The sequence below is a fragment of the Taeniopygia guttata genome, chromosome 19 (assembly GCF_048771995.1).
Source record: "Taeniopygia guttata chromosome 19, bTaeGut7.mat, whole genome shotgun sequence".
Lineage (NCBI taxonomy): Eukaryota > Metazoa > Chordata > Aves > Passeriformes > Estrildidae > Taeniopygia > Taeniopygia guttata.
In genome coordinates this window covers 2,099,022-2,112,568 of record NC_133044.1, presented here as the reverse complement: position 1 = coordinate 2,112,568, position 13,547 = coordinate 2,099,022, and the positions used below count along the sequence as shown (strand labels likewise).

At 41.9% G+C, this 13,547-nt stretch overlaps 1 protein-coding gene across 14 annotated transcripts in view; it reads right to left on the bottom strand.

Moving 5' to 3' along the window:
- BCAS3 (BCAS3 microtubule associated cell migration factor) overlaps window positions 1-13,547 on the bottom strand; it is a 294,447-nt gene that overhangs the window by 94,561 nt on the left and 186,339 nt on the right. Inside the window, exon 24 of one of the 14 annotated variants that reach the window (XM_072916668.1) lies at window positions 5,467-5,605. The exons of the other annotated variants lie outside the window; for them this stretch is intronic. Coding sequence (XP_072772769.1) covers window positions 5,601-5,605 — 5 coding nt within the window. The 3' untranslated portion in view covers window positions 5,467-5,600. Of the gene's footprint in view, window positions 1-5,466; window positions 5,606-13,547 lie in introns of those variants that run through there. 14 annotated transcript variants of the gene reach the window in all.

The window sequence follows — 13,547 nt, the reverse complement described above, 5'->3', positions numbered from 1 at the left end:
ATGCTTTGCTCTAAATTTGACATCTGAACAGAACTGAAACAGTGGCCAACAAACCGACTGTCAAAATGAGGCATTTAAGAAGAGAAAATTCTGAATTCTGTTTCTTGGTCAAGGACCTGAGCTGCACAAAGCTGGTGCTGCCTTCCCCAGAGCTGAGTGCAAACAGAAGAAATACTTGTGTGTGTGAGGAATTTTTGGAGAAAATTCACGTGTAAAATGTCACAGGCTGTGGTTCTTCTTGGGAAGCCATGAGAGTGGCTTTTTGGAAAAACAGAAACGGAGAATCCCAGAATAATTTGGGTTGGAAGGGACCTTAAAGCTCATCCAGAGCCACCCCTGCCATGGGCAGGGACACCTCCCACTGTCCCAGCTGCTCCCAGCCCTGTCCAGCCTGGCCTTGGGCACTGCCAGGGATCCAGGGGCAGCCACAGCTGCTCTGGGCACCCTGTGCCAGGGCCAAGAATTCCTCCCAATATCCCATCCCCACCCTCTTCCACTTTGAGGTCAAAGCTCATCGGGCAGCTGACCTATTTCACCACTTTTCTCTCCATGTGAGCACCTGTAGCAATTCTGGTTTTGTTGCACATTAATCTATGAAGTTGAAAACATAAAATTTAAGTATACTAAGCAAGAAAGTTGGAAGTTCAGATTAAAAAATTTATCTGAGCCAGTCTGCCCCAACCCTGAGCTCGTGTAAACTGATTTAAATCAGTGGTGCCACAAGAACTGACATTAGTCAGGGGTCTGCTCTTGTTTCCATCTATTTATCTGAGATAATTCCTAATGTGCTTACTGAATAAATATTCTAATTTTATTCCTTTCAAACTCCTTCTCTTGATATTGTCCCTTCTGTCCCCTTTGCCTGCAGACTGAGAACTGAACACACACATCCAGGGAGAGCCATCTCCTCCCACCTTCTCCATCTCAGCTCTTCCCTCCTCAGCCTGCCATGGTGCCTACAGAGGAATCAGAAGATGTCACTCTGGTTAGTGACAGTAGGTCTTTATGGTGTAATTAACTTTTTTTAATTCTTCAATTTTTAGGTAAATGTGGAAGGTTCTGTGGTGTTGTGGTTTTTTTTGGTTTTTTTTTGTTTTTTTTTAAGTGAATGCTCTCAAACACATGAAAAAAATACAGGAATTGATAAAATTGATCTATAACATATTTTTACTTGAGAAAGGATTACAAGGTTGAATCTTAACATTATATACTTAAAACCATTTCTTGTTCCACTGCCTTTACGGTTCCAAAAAAAATGTACATTTTGGAGACAAAGGCCTTTATCCTCTTAAGTGCTGTGGATTTCATGCCAATCTCCCAATATAAAGCAGACTTCAGACTCAGACCCCAGAGAAATGGTCTCGGAAAGATTAGATTTTCCACCACAAAATAAAAGCCTTGTGTGGGGAACCACACCAGCTCCAACACCTCCTTCCTTTGCAGTACTTGTCTGACAGGGAGGAACACCCCCAGCCCATCCCATGCCCCCTCCTCCAAATGGAAGTGGTTTGATCATTCCTCTGCTCCAGTTTTTCCATGTGTAAAATGTCCAGAATTGCCACATACAATTCTGTATTGTATGAAAATCAGTATTTTTCTAGGTTCTTTCCTTATTCTGTATCGTTTTGCAACACAGAGTAAGCTTGCTCTTAATATTAGTGTACAAAGTGAATTCTGACTGGTGGTGGAAAATAGACAAACCCAATGTAAGGGGCACATGAAGAACATAATGATGAAAAATTCATTTAAATCAGCAAGTTATTTTTAGGAGTTGCCCATGAAAGGTATGCACTTCTAATAGCAACAGCATATTACATGAAATTAATCATGCCAAGTGTCTGTCAGCTCAATAAATACAAGAGGAAACTTTCTTAAACTACTCATGAGGAAGAAAGGTATTTTATCAATCATCCCCATATTAGAAAACTCAAATTTTTCAGAGTATTTCAAACCTCATTGCCAGTAACAAAGTAGGACAAGCAAGGAGAAGAGAGAAATATAGATTCAATACAATGTAGCTTCTGAGGATTCAATTTTAACATTTTAACACCACCAAAGCTACCCAGAAAAGAATGAATTCAAGAATCAGAATAAACTGCATGTAGTCAGCTGGGGACTGGTGAGCTGCAGATGGAAACTTTCTTGAGAACACAGTTTAAATTCTAGTTAGGATAGTCTGTGATTAAATGCTCCTCCAATTTTTGAGTACATCACTTTTTTCCCTACCGGCTACTGTGATACAAAAGACATCTCCTGCAAACATAGAACTGGGGAAAAAAAGGAAAAGTGCAAGTAAAAGCCATTTAGGTTTCCAGCAAAGACATCAAAGCAAACCAGCTAATGGACAGCCAGGGTAGTCAAACCACTCCTGCAAAATCCATTAGTTACTAAAAGTTCTGGAGGGCTCAGTTTTTACAGTAAAACCTGTAAAAACTCAGTATCCAGTTTCTCTGTTGGGACACTGAGGTGTGAAGATCCAAACGATGCTGGAACTGAACTTGTATATTTGAACCTTTTGAACTCCAGCTGCCCTTCATAAATTACTTTACCACCGGCTTTAACACGTTCCTAACCCACCGTGCAAGAAAAGGGAGGAACCATTAAAAAACCCTGGAAATGGAACTGAACTTTCTAACACTTCCAATGGAATTCCTCTTGGTTCAAAAGACAAGCACCCATGGCAGGACTGGGGGAGGAGGAGACGCTTCCAGAGAGTGCAGTGAAATAACATCTGTGCTCAGGCTATGAAAACAGAGCGGCCAATCCCCCTCCCAGCCCCACAGCCAGTGGAGCCCACTGGAAATGGCCCCATCCAGGAACAGGCAGTTGCTCCTTTCCATCTGGAATCACTGTCAGATGGAAACAAACCCCACCAAATTCCCAACTGCTGCGAGAAGTTTGTTTTGCACCTCAGAACGGGACGTGCTGCCCTGGATGGACAGAATTGTGGGATGCAGAGGGTTCTCACCACACCCCATCCACAGGGAGACACAGATTCACCCTTTCCCTGAGGGAAACTCAAATATTTAGAGTTTAGAAACGAATCCAACTCCAAGGCAACAGCAATAAAGATGCTTAATTAATTTTAAGGTGAATTAAATGCAGGCCAGCAGCTCAGGAGCTCCAACACGACATTTCCTGCTCTCCATGGGAAATGAAGACAATCAGCAGGGTTCTCCTCATTGTTTTTTAGACTGTCAGTGTGTTTATAGACAGTCACTGACATAACAGGGAAAAACTAAGGTTTTAAGTCCAGAAGAATGGAAAGGCTGGTTCCCAAACAGGACAGCACATTATCCTATAACCAAACCAGATATTCCTTTCTCCCACACCTTTCCCTGCCGAGATCTCAGCATCCAAAGCAGCAACACAAAATCCAAATCTCCACAGGGACTCTTCAGCCCCAGTCCTACTTGCAGAATGATTTTTGGACTCAGGAAAGTCACCAATTTTTTGTCAGTTAAAACTGAGGAAACTGTCCATCTTAGAGGAGTGTGCTTTCAATGGGTCACCTAACATAAAAATCCTGCTTTTCTCTTCTGATTATGATGTTATCACATTATATCTGGACACTGCATTTCACTTTCTCTTTAAAATGATCTTGCTAAGCAGCAAAGGGACACAGCAGCTCCCATTTGCAGGTTACCTCAGGTCTCCTGAACAAACTATGCCCCAGGGTTTTAGTGAAACTCAGGAATTCCAAAAGCAAAGCACATTGCCCTTAGCACACAAAATGCTTCTGATTCGCAGAATGACACAAATGTACAAGAAAAAAAAGGATGTCTGATTATTTTTTGTAATGGATGGCTTTTAGATGGGCAGAACACACTTAGGCATTTCTTAAAGCCCCAAACCACGGGTGATTTCCAACAAAGGCCTTGTGTGAAGTGCTGCTTGCTTATCACAAAGACTTGGAAAAAGAATTTTCTGGGGTTGAACTCTGGGTTTTAACTCTGGACATAGAATCAGATGCTGCACAAGTGTGTGCTCTTTAGTCCTGTGGTGCTGCCACACTGCTGATCTTGAATCCTTCAGATTGATACATTTGTGTGAAATTATTTGACATTTCAAAAGAAAATAAAAAAAGGAAAGTGACACAACTTTCGGAGTAAAGTCCATGGCTCAGTTTGCCTGTTTAAGGAATAAGAAACACAAACTCTTATTAAATGTGGGCTTGGAATTTATGAAATTACCACCTCCATTAACTGCGACTCCTAATGAGACATTATGAACTATGTGGACAGTCCAACTCAGATGAGTACCACAGATGTTTAAAAAAAATAAGATCACTTAATCTCACGTAATTTAACCTGTTTTACTTCCAACTTGCATGAAGAAACACTTGTGGTTTCTCCTTCTCTCTCCCCCAGCACAGACTGGCTTTCTTTCCCTGCCTTTCCCGCTTGGAAACGAGCCATGGATCATTTACAGACTTCCCAGGTTTGCTGGGGCACTTTCTGAGGATCCCTCTGGAAAATGGGACCACATTTCAAACCAGAGGGACGCAGGTAGGAGCCTTGAAAAAACAGGCCAGCAGCCAGAGTGGTCATCATCAGTAATTTTTGTTTAAATATATTAACAACATAATTTAGAGCATTCACACAATCCAAGTACCCCCGCTCCATGCCCGGGGATCTGCAGTCATTACATCTCATCAGCCAGAAAGGATCCACATTAAATTCTGACATTAAAGAAACAGTGCACAAGGTCCCAAACCCAATTCACAGCAATAACCCCCTCTGCCAAAGGCAGTCCCACAGAATTCAGGAAGCAGAAGTACATCCGAGCTCTTATCCCTGGGAGCTCCGTGCTTTGGGACTCCCGAGCAGCGTCAGCAGGGAAATGCCCAGGCTGATCTCTAAGAGAGACATCATCTGCTGGGGGGCATTACAAAACAGCAGAGATCAGTCCTGCCTGATGCAAAGGTTAAGTGATAAGAATAACATTACATAATGTACACCAAAATGTTAATTTACAAGACTCAAAATCAAGGCCGGGATGTGCTGCAATGCACCAACCCCACGACGAGAGGGCACGAATGAACCAGAGGGTTCTCAAACACTTCTGCCTCTTAGGCCATTTTTGGTTTATATATTTTGTTTCACTTGTTGATAATCTTACAGACAAGGGAAACCATGCTGCTGGGGAAGTACTAAATCACACCAAAAGAGCTAAGGTTTTTAGATGAAACAAGAAGCTGATCACTGAGTATACCAGTCACTAAGCGTTTCTGGATTGCAGGGATAAGATACTCTCTTTGCTTATTACTGCCTCCTTGATCCAAAGAGATTTAAGCAACTGTTTTCAATTAGATGTTTTTAAGCTAGTAAAACTACATCCATAAAGACATATTTATAGAACAACTTAAAACGAGAAGAATTAAAACGACTGCAAAACTGATGAATTCCATTCCCCCACCAACCCTCCCCCCCCCCCCGAATCATTTACTGACCATTAACGAGCAAAAAGCACTGCAATTCTAAGAATTAATCCAGTGTTGCAAAATTAAATCAGATACACTAGGAGGGATAATGACAAACTGGTGGCTCCAGCGTTGTCAGTTTGCGGGTGATACAAGTTCAAGTCGTCTGTGCTAGTGGTCACTCTGTTGGAACAAACATGAACATAAAAGGGAACATTAAAAGTGCAGCAGCACCAACTGAATCAATTCTGTTGCTGAGGACGCAGGCTCAGAAGTGGCACAGGGTAAATATTGCATTTTAGAAAGGAGCTGCCCAGTTCCACGACTGCGAGACCTCAGCTCATGGAAATAAAGGAAGAGGCAGCAATGGAAGTAAATGAAGGGACAGGATCCTCATTTCCCTCTAAATTCCAGAGCACAAGAGCCTGGCAGTGTGGCTTTGCCACACATGACTGCTTTCAGCCCCAGGAACCCATGAGGAATATTCTGAGAGCTCCAGGAACAAAACTGAGCTTTCATAGTTTTCATCCGACAGCTGCTTAAACAAAATTTGCCTAAAACGCTCTGCAGCATGTGACTGGAAATGCCTGCAGGATGAGTTGCAGGATGAGTTGCCTCATCTCTGGCACTGGAGAACACAGAGCCGTGGCAGAGGTTTGGGATGGTCACAGCCACAAGCAGGGACACCCTCCCCTCTGCCAAAGCCATCAGCTGCTCACTGACATCTCTCTTTTGTACCTGCCTGGCCCACGTTGCAGACAGAACACCTGGCAAGGAAAGCCCCACTCCAGTCCTGCCTCCTCCTGCTGCTAAATCCATCTGAAGAAGCTCAAGGCATTCGAAATTTTATCTTCCTTAAACTTCCCTACAAGCTCAATTTGTTCCTACCTAAGCACATCGCCATGAAAACACTTAACGGTGGAATGATTTGGAGATTCAAATACATCACTTAAACATACATGTTTTATACGTTTAACACCCTTCAGAATCAGGCCATAAATACAAATGGATGTTACAAAGCATGACCCAGAGTCTCAGTCTGTCACTGTGGTCTTGGCCTGGGCACCTGGGGTGATGAGTGCTGTGCTCTGGACCTGGGAACCTCAGAGGAGCACAAGAGACATTTTATTTTCCCTCTCGTTTTTAAATTTGCAGTTTACATTTTCTCTACGTGCTGAAGAAGCACAGGCAACATAAAGAAATTTTAGCCATTATTTTGGGTGACTGAACCCAGAGTTACACACAAGTTCTATTTTCAAGGGAACTCTTTAATCCTGAAGTAAGGAAGTGCCCTTTGGCTATGCATCACCTTGCCTGTCCCCACATAGGTGGGATAAAAACATATTTGGGAATAAAGGAAAGGAGACAGCGAGGATTCAAGCAGTGACATAACCTGTGCAACTGCAGGCTGGTTTCTGTTCAATGATGTTCAAGAAACAGCTGCAGTGATGAATTCATCCCTTAAGTCTCTGCATTTATCCTGCACAGACCAAACCCACAGGACAGGCAGATCCTCACACATCTTCTGGAACCCCTTTGTGCATCCAGATGAGCCACGGGATCATTTAGGTTGGGAAAGACCTCTAGGACCATGGAGTTCCATCATCAGAGGCACAATTACATCAGACTCCCCCTTCTGAATGAATGTGTCTCTGACCCTCTGACTTCTGATTGGTTTTGAGCATGTTTAGAACGTGTTAAGAAACAAGATTAGGAATATTACATTTTGGTTTATGGGAAATTCAGGAATGACCAGGCCAAAGCAATGCCTTCCATTCCCCAAGTGTCGTTCTGCAGGGTAAAGGATGGCTGGTGTGAGCAAAAGCTACAGGATAAAATCAAAAGCCAAGTTTCACACGATTACATCCAAATTGGCAGAGCAAATCCATGAGATAGAAGTGAACATAAAAGCAAGTGAAATAACACGGACAGAGAGGCAGCAAACAACCTTGCCTAAGGCACAACACTAATGCCAGACTAACTTCAAAGCAGCCACTGAACCAGCACAGGTGACAAACAATCTGCATAAAAATAAGTCTAAAGCAGCACTGGCTCCTTTTCCTTCCCTTAATCCCTTCTGCTCTTGCTCATTTTAACTCTTTTTTTTTTTTTTCATTTTAGACATGGAACAATGTATATAAATGAAAATGCAGATTTAGGCTACAAGTTTCCTCAAATAAACTCAGCAAAGAGAAGCCCACCACGTCAGAGGCTTTCCTCTGCCTATTTCTTTTTCTTTTGCTCATTGTAATTTATAATGAACCACTTCCACAGTAAGCTGACTCAGGGAAAAACCACTCTGAAAGGCATCAGCTACTGATGAATTGTTTGTATTAATTAAGTTAGAGAAACAAAAGCCACAGTGGTTTTCAGTGCTGCAACTCGCAGCAGAACCCACAAGCTTGGAGGCAGAAAGTGTGAAAGTCACAGCTCTGCTCTGAACATCTCCTCCATTTCTTTACTGAGGGGCTGAAATTCCACAGACAAGAGGTTTTTTCCTCTCTCTTAACCTAAAGATTTGGTCCTTTGAGCAGCTGCTTTGGACTTAAGAAAGCACCACAAAAACCTTGCCTTTACTGCATTAAAACCTGAAATAATGGGTATTAAGCAGAAGTAGCTTTTATAAACCCTGATATTTGAGAGGTTCAGCCTGCACAGGGCTTTGCTAGAGAAGAGTGGATGGAAGAATAGAGTTAAGAAAAGCATTTAATCCTGCTGAGTTCCAAAGACCTTTGGCTTTTCCTTTTAAGTTTTAGCAGCCAAGAGTTTTAAGTTTTATTTTCCCTCAGAGGATGTGGACATTGAGGAGAATCTCTGGGTTTTGGACACCCCTTGATCCTGGGACATCACACCAAGGAAGGTGGGGATCCCTTGCTGGGATTTCTTCCCTTAAACATGCACCTGGTGAAGAAATTAAAAATTTTCTATCATAAAATTTTGGGATTCCCTTCTTTAAGCTAGAATCCTCTTTGAATAGTGACATTTTGTATCATGAACCTCTACCTTTGTCCATCAGCTCTTCTTCTGCTCACCCACTCACCACTATTTTATCCAATCTCATGCATCTTTCAATGAAAGAACAAAAATTCCCTAAAATTTGCACATGCAATCCAAAGTGACCTTATTCACACAGTTAGGACATGATTTTTCATGCACTGCTGGTTACTGGAAAGTTTAACTTTTGTTAGAGGATAGAAATAAAACAAAACAGGAAAGTGGATATTTTTCTTACTTATTTCAAGTGTACATATTTTGGGTAATTTTATTTTTTCCCCGTGACACAGAATAGAGACTCTTCTTGGAGACTGTAATAGCCCTCAGCGTGTTTTCCACCAAGAATGCAAAAAAGAAACACTTTTGCTGGAGAAGTCATGGAAACTGGTAAATTGAAGACACAAGCCCTCATTGAAAACCTATAATTTTTAAATTAAATTTACATGTCAGTGGATCTTTTGAGCTTGGCCTGTGTGTTTTTTATAATGTACATTTCTCGTGCTTTTTCCCATGGGTATTTCTGCACTATTTCCAAACTGGGATTACTCAAGTTGAAGTGTGATAAAGGGCACATTATAGTTATATTAAGCAAAACAGGGAGGAGAAAGCTTTTCCATAGTGCAAAGAAAGCTGTTCTCCAAGCCTCATTTCTGGTAACAAGCAGAGCAAGGCAACCACTCAGCTAGAAACTGCTGCCATCAAACCAAGGCTTTGTCCTGAGCAAAGGGGGGATTTATTCCATCCTATTCTGCTTTCTGCTGAAAATTAAAGGTTGTTTGCTTCAGAATCGTTAAGTCTTGCTCTGGGGGATCACGGAAAGCAGCAAAACAAGAGGGGGAAGCTGTGTGTTGTGCACTGGTGTGCTGCTGGTTGGAGGAGCTGCAGAGGAGGAGGTTTGGGGAGGTTCCCTGCCCTGCCCAGAGGTTTCAGAGCTCTGTTGTTCCTCTTCCCAGCTCCCTGAAAGATGCAGGGGCTTGCACAGTGCCTGGCCCACGTCAGGAGGACCTGTCAGCAGTGCTGCAGCCAGAGGCAGGCACAGCTGGATGGGGAAGGGAAGGGAAGGAGAGGAAAGGAAAGGAGGGCATGTCAGCTCGGAGAGGCAGGAAAGGTTTTTCACAGCAGCTATTTGCAACCCTCCAAGGAGCTGCAGAGGCTGCCCATTAAAACCCTGTTAAAACACTTCTGATGTTGTCAGCAGTGGAGAGCTGAAATAGCACAGTGATCACTGAGATACTATCTGCCTCAAGCAGTTCAGTGCTACTGTCAATAATATGAGCAAGGAGGTACAAGATGAGTAACAACCTAATTCCTGCATCAAAATTTCATAAACTCCCTCAGCTGGTAAACACTAGAGATGTGGGCAAACACAGGCCAGCCAATAAACCACCCAGGAAAGATGACCTCTGGTCTGGAATCTTTCCCAAAAGCTTTGAACCTTTAAGTTAATTTACACTTTGAAAGCAAAGCAGAGTGATGCTGAGGGGAAGGCAGGAGGGGTGAGGTGATGCCTCTCCCATCAGTGCTCCCGAGCTGCTCCTCAGCTCCACACTCCTGACAGTGCCCAAGGAAAAAACACAGCATCACTTTTAGGCATACACCCTTCCAAATACCCTAGGCTAGAGTTTCGCCCCACTTTTCCCTGCTTTAATTTTTGATTTATCTTCAGTGCTATTTCCTTGGATAATTTCTGCAAGTGTAGTTTTAGCAGGTAAGAAAACTTGCCACTTCTTGAGGAAAGCTCCTTGTTTGAAAACAGACCTCCTGATGTGCCAGGGTGCTAGAACTGTGAGTAATGACAGCAGGATCATCTACTTCTCTGCTGCTCTGTGCTCGTAAGGGCTACTCACAGTGAGTAATGGCTGGAGAAACAGGGCCAAGGTGAAGAGTTATTTATAATACAGTAGCCACTGAGTAAGAGCTTAGCTATGAATTCACTGCTCTGGCTACAATTTCGTGAGAAAACAAACAGAGCCAGCTTTTGGTTTCCAGTTTTAAAAGTTATACACACACTGTAAACTAGCAAAAATTATTCAGGAATGATTGGGGTGGTTATTTATAAAGCAGCCATGGCAGAGATGGTGTGTACCTCAGGTGGGTGTAGGATAAGCAGAGATGCTTCAGTTCCTTAGGTGCTTCCTCAGGGTGCCTGTGGCAGGCAGGGGAACTCCCAGACTTGACTATTTGGCCATTAAAAAAAAAAAAAAAAAGGAATTTGGGAAATTGGGAAAACAAACTGGGATAACAGGATTAAGCTCAGCACTCCTGAATTTCCTACACAAGAACATGTGATTTCCCAGTGCACCCTGAAGAATAAATGGATATTTTCCAACTCCCACATTACAGGTCATGACTTCCTGGTGCTAATTTGGATTCTGCTGAGGAACTTTTTATCAACTGCAGTTCGGAGAGCAAGGCACAGCAGAGACTTTGGCTTGGCACTGTGCATTTGAAGGCTGGTTTACAGAAAACTCTGGTTTTCACCCCACATATGGCTCAGCTTTGGGATGGAAGCAGACACTTGGAAAACCAGAAGGAACAACTCCCCAATTTAATTCTGAATTACAAACACAAAAGGGATGGTTTCTTAGAGGATTTTTAAACCAACTTCCAGCTTTGCTATTTGCTGTGCTTCCAGTTTGGAGTGTTCAAGGGGGATATTTTCACCCTGACACACAAGTTATACATCAAATTAAGCTCTCCCATCTCTTTGGCAGGGAGTTGGTTATTTTAGTGTCACTGAGCTCTTTTCAAGTGGCCAAACTTTCTCTTGGACAAGCCCTGAGCTCAGGCAGAGCTACCTGAAAAGTCTGATAAAAAACCTACAAATCTTAAAACTAAGTATCTTGTACTTTTTTACATGTCTTATGATTTTAACAAAGTTGTCTTTTCCCCTTTCTTTATCTAAAAGAAAATGAAAACCATTCAGTGTAGAGAGAAGGAATACAAAGAGTAATGACAACCTCATTCCCTCGCTCTCACGAGCCTGAAGTTAAATACCTCTTTGTACAACTGTTCCCCTCCTTTTATTAGCTAAATATAGTGGCACCAGAGCACCAAGAATAAAATTACAACCATTTGAGATGAGTGTAACTTTTACAAGAGTCAGATATCCCCCAACAAGCCGACAGTCAATAACCCAGCACAAATTAACTCTGGCAAATAATAGGTGTGTTGACCCTATATTCATGAGGCAATAAAACCTACCAACAGCCTGTTGTTTTTAAAATACTCAGCCACTTCTCAAAGACAATATAGTTTTTGTTTGGGAGCAAGAAGATCATTAATTAGGAAAGCTTTTAAAGGAAGTTTTAGTATCATTAGCAAAAGCTAATGGGAAAATAAATTAGGTTACAAAATCTGACACCAAGTTTGGAAAAGAAAGGCACTAAAAATCCTTATATGTCCCAAGAATAGCACACTTCCCCACAGACCTCTATAATCACAATAAAAAATTGAAATTTCCTCCATTTCTTGTTGCCTTTTGAGTTAGACACACATTGCTGCCAAACACTGCAGTCCCAGAGATATAATCTGAACCAACTTTGTTCACCACTCCAACTCCACCCCAGTGAAAATACCCTTAGAAACACAATCTAACAACCTGTTCTTCCTAATTTGCTTTTTTTTTATCTGAGAGCTTTTTCAAGAACAGTAAAACTCAGGTAGAGTTGTCCTGTTGTAAATTCCTGTGTGAATTCTTATTCCTTGAAGGAAAAACAAATTTTCTAAATATTTTGAGATTCTGTTAAAAAAAAAAATAATTAAATAATATGCTATGAAATGTGGCCTAAAATATTTTATGGCTTGGAGGAAAATTTTCTTTTCCCTTGCCCTGGATGCTTTGCTCAGAGACGCCACAATGTCTGTCAAACAATTGTTGCATACGAAGGAAGGCACATAATGACATTGTCCATTATTTCAACCATGGCAGCTGAGGAATTATGAAAGATTTATACCTATTTCATATTAAAACTATTTAGCAAATGTCACATAGCACAGCAAAAAACCATGAGCACGTTATTGAGAGGGCAGCAGGCTCAGCACAGAGCCCTCAGGATGCCCAGCCAGAGCACACTCTGCAAGCAAAGGGTTTGCAGGGCCATAAAACTCTACAGTGACACAACCTTCTTCTGGTTTTCTACTTAGAAAACACAGAATTTAAATATTATGTAATTTAAAAAGGAAGTTACGCAGAAAGTAAAATGAAATATTAATAGCATTAAAAAAATTGGAAAATTAACTTGGCAATTAAAACTGCAACAGCTCAGGACATGCTACCCTCGTTCCTGGACAGGCTGCCTAATTTAAACAGAAGATGCATTTTTCTCTTCCCTTTTGCTTCAAGCTTTGCTTCTATGAGAATTCAAGTAATTAAATTGCCAGGGGAAGAAATTTTCCTCTTCAATACCTTTAAATTTGTGTAAAGCAAAATTGTACAAAATGCTGATGCAAGCCCCAGAGGGAGTGTGGAGCCCACCCCTGGCAAGGCCACCTTAAATCCACCCCGAGCTGCTGCTGGCTCTGGCTGTCCCTGGGATGCACCAGGGCCCAGGTTCCTCCTGCTGGGATGGAGTTTATCCACAGGAAATAAGAAGGGAACATTCATGCTCAGCTGCTTAATGGGAACTGACGTGGCCTCTCCAGAGAGGGAGGAACTTTGGATGTCAGGCAGGTTAGCACAGGGCAAGCAGACGGTCAATAAAATATTCAATAAAGTACTCTGATATGATAGATCTAATATTGTGGAAAAAGCCAGAAATCCTTTTTTTTTTTCTTTTTTTTTCTTTTTTTTTGGTGATAAAACATGCTTAAAATGGTGGTTAAAATGGTCTATACAATATTAACCTCCCAAAGCTTGAAAACAATTGTGGCTGGGTTTTGAATTTGTAAGAGAAGCTAGAAACAACTAAAAGCTTGTGTAGCACACTATACATTTCTGGGCACAGGCAAAATGGGTAATTCAGAATAAGGGCACTGAAGTTTTTACAAAATCTGTTAAAAATTATCTCCAACCCAATCTTTAATTAATAAAAATAAAAAGAGTATCTACTGATCACCAAATCCACAGGATGCTCAGGAAAACAGGCACAAACCTCCCTCAGGATCCCAGCAGAGATCCTGACCCGAGTCC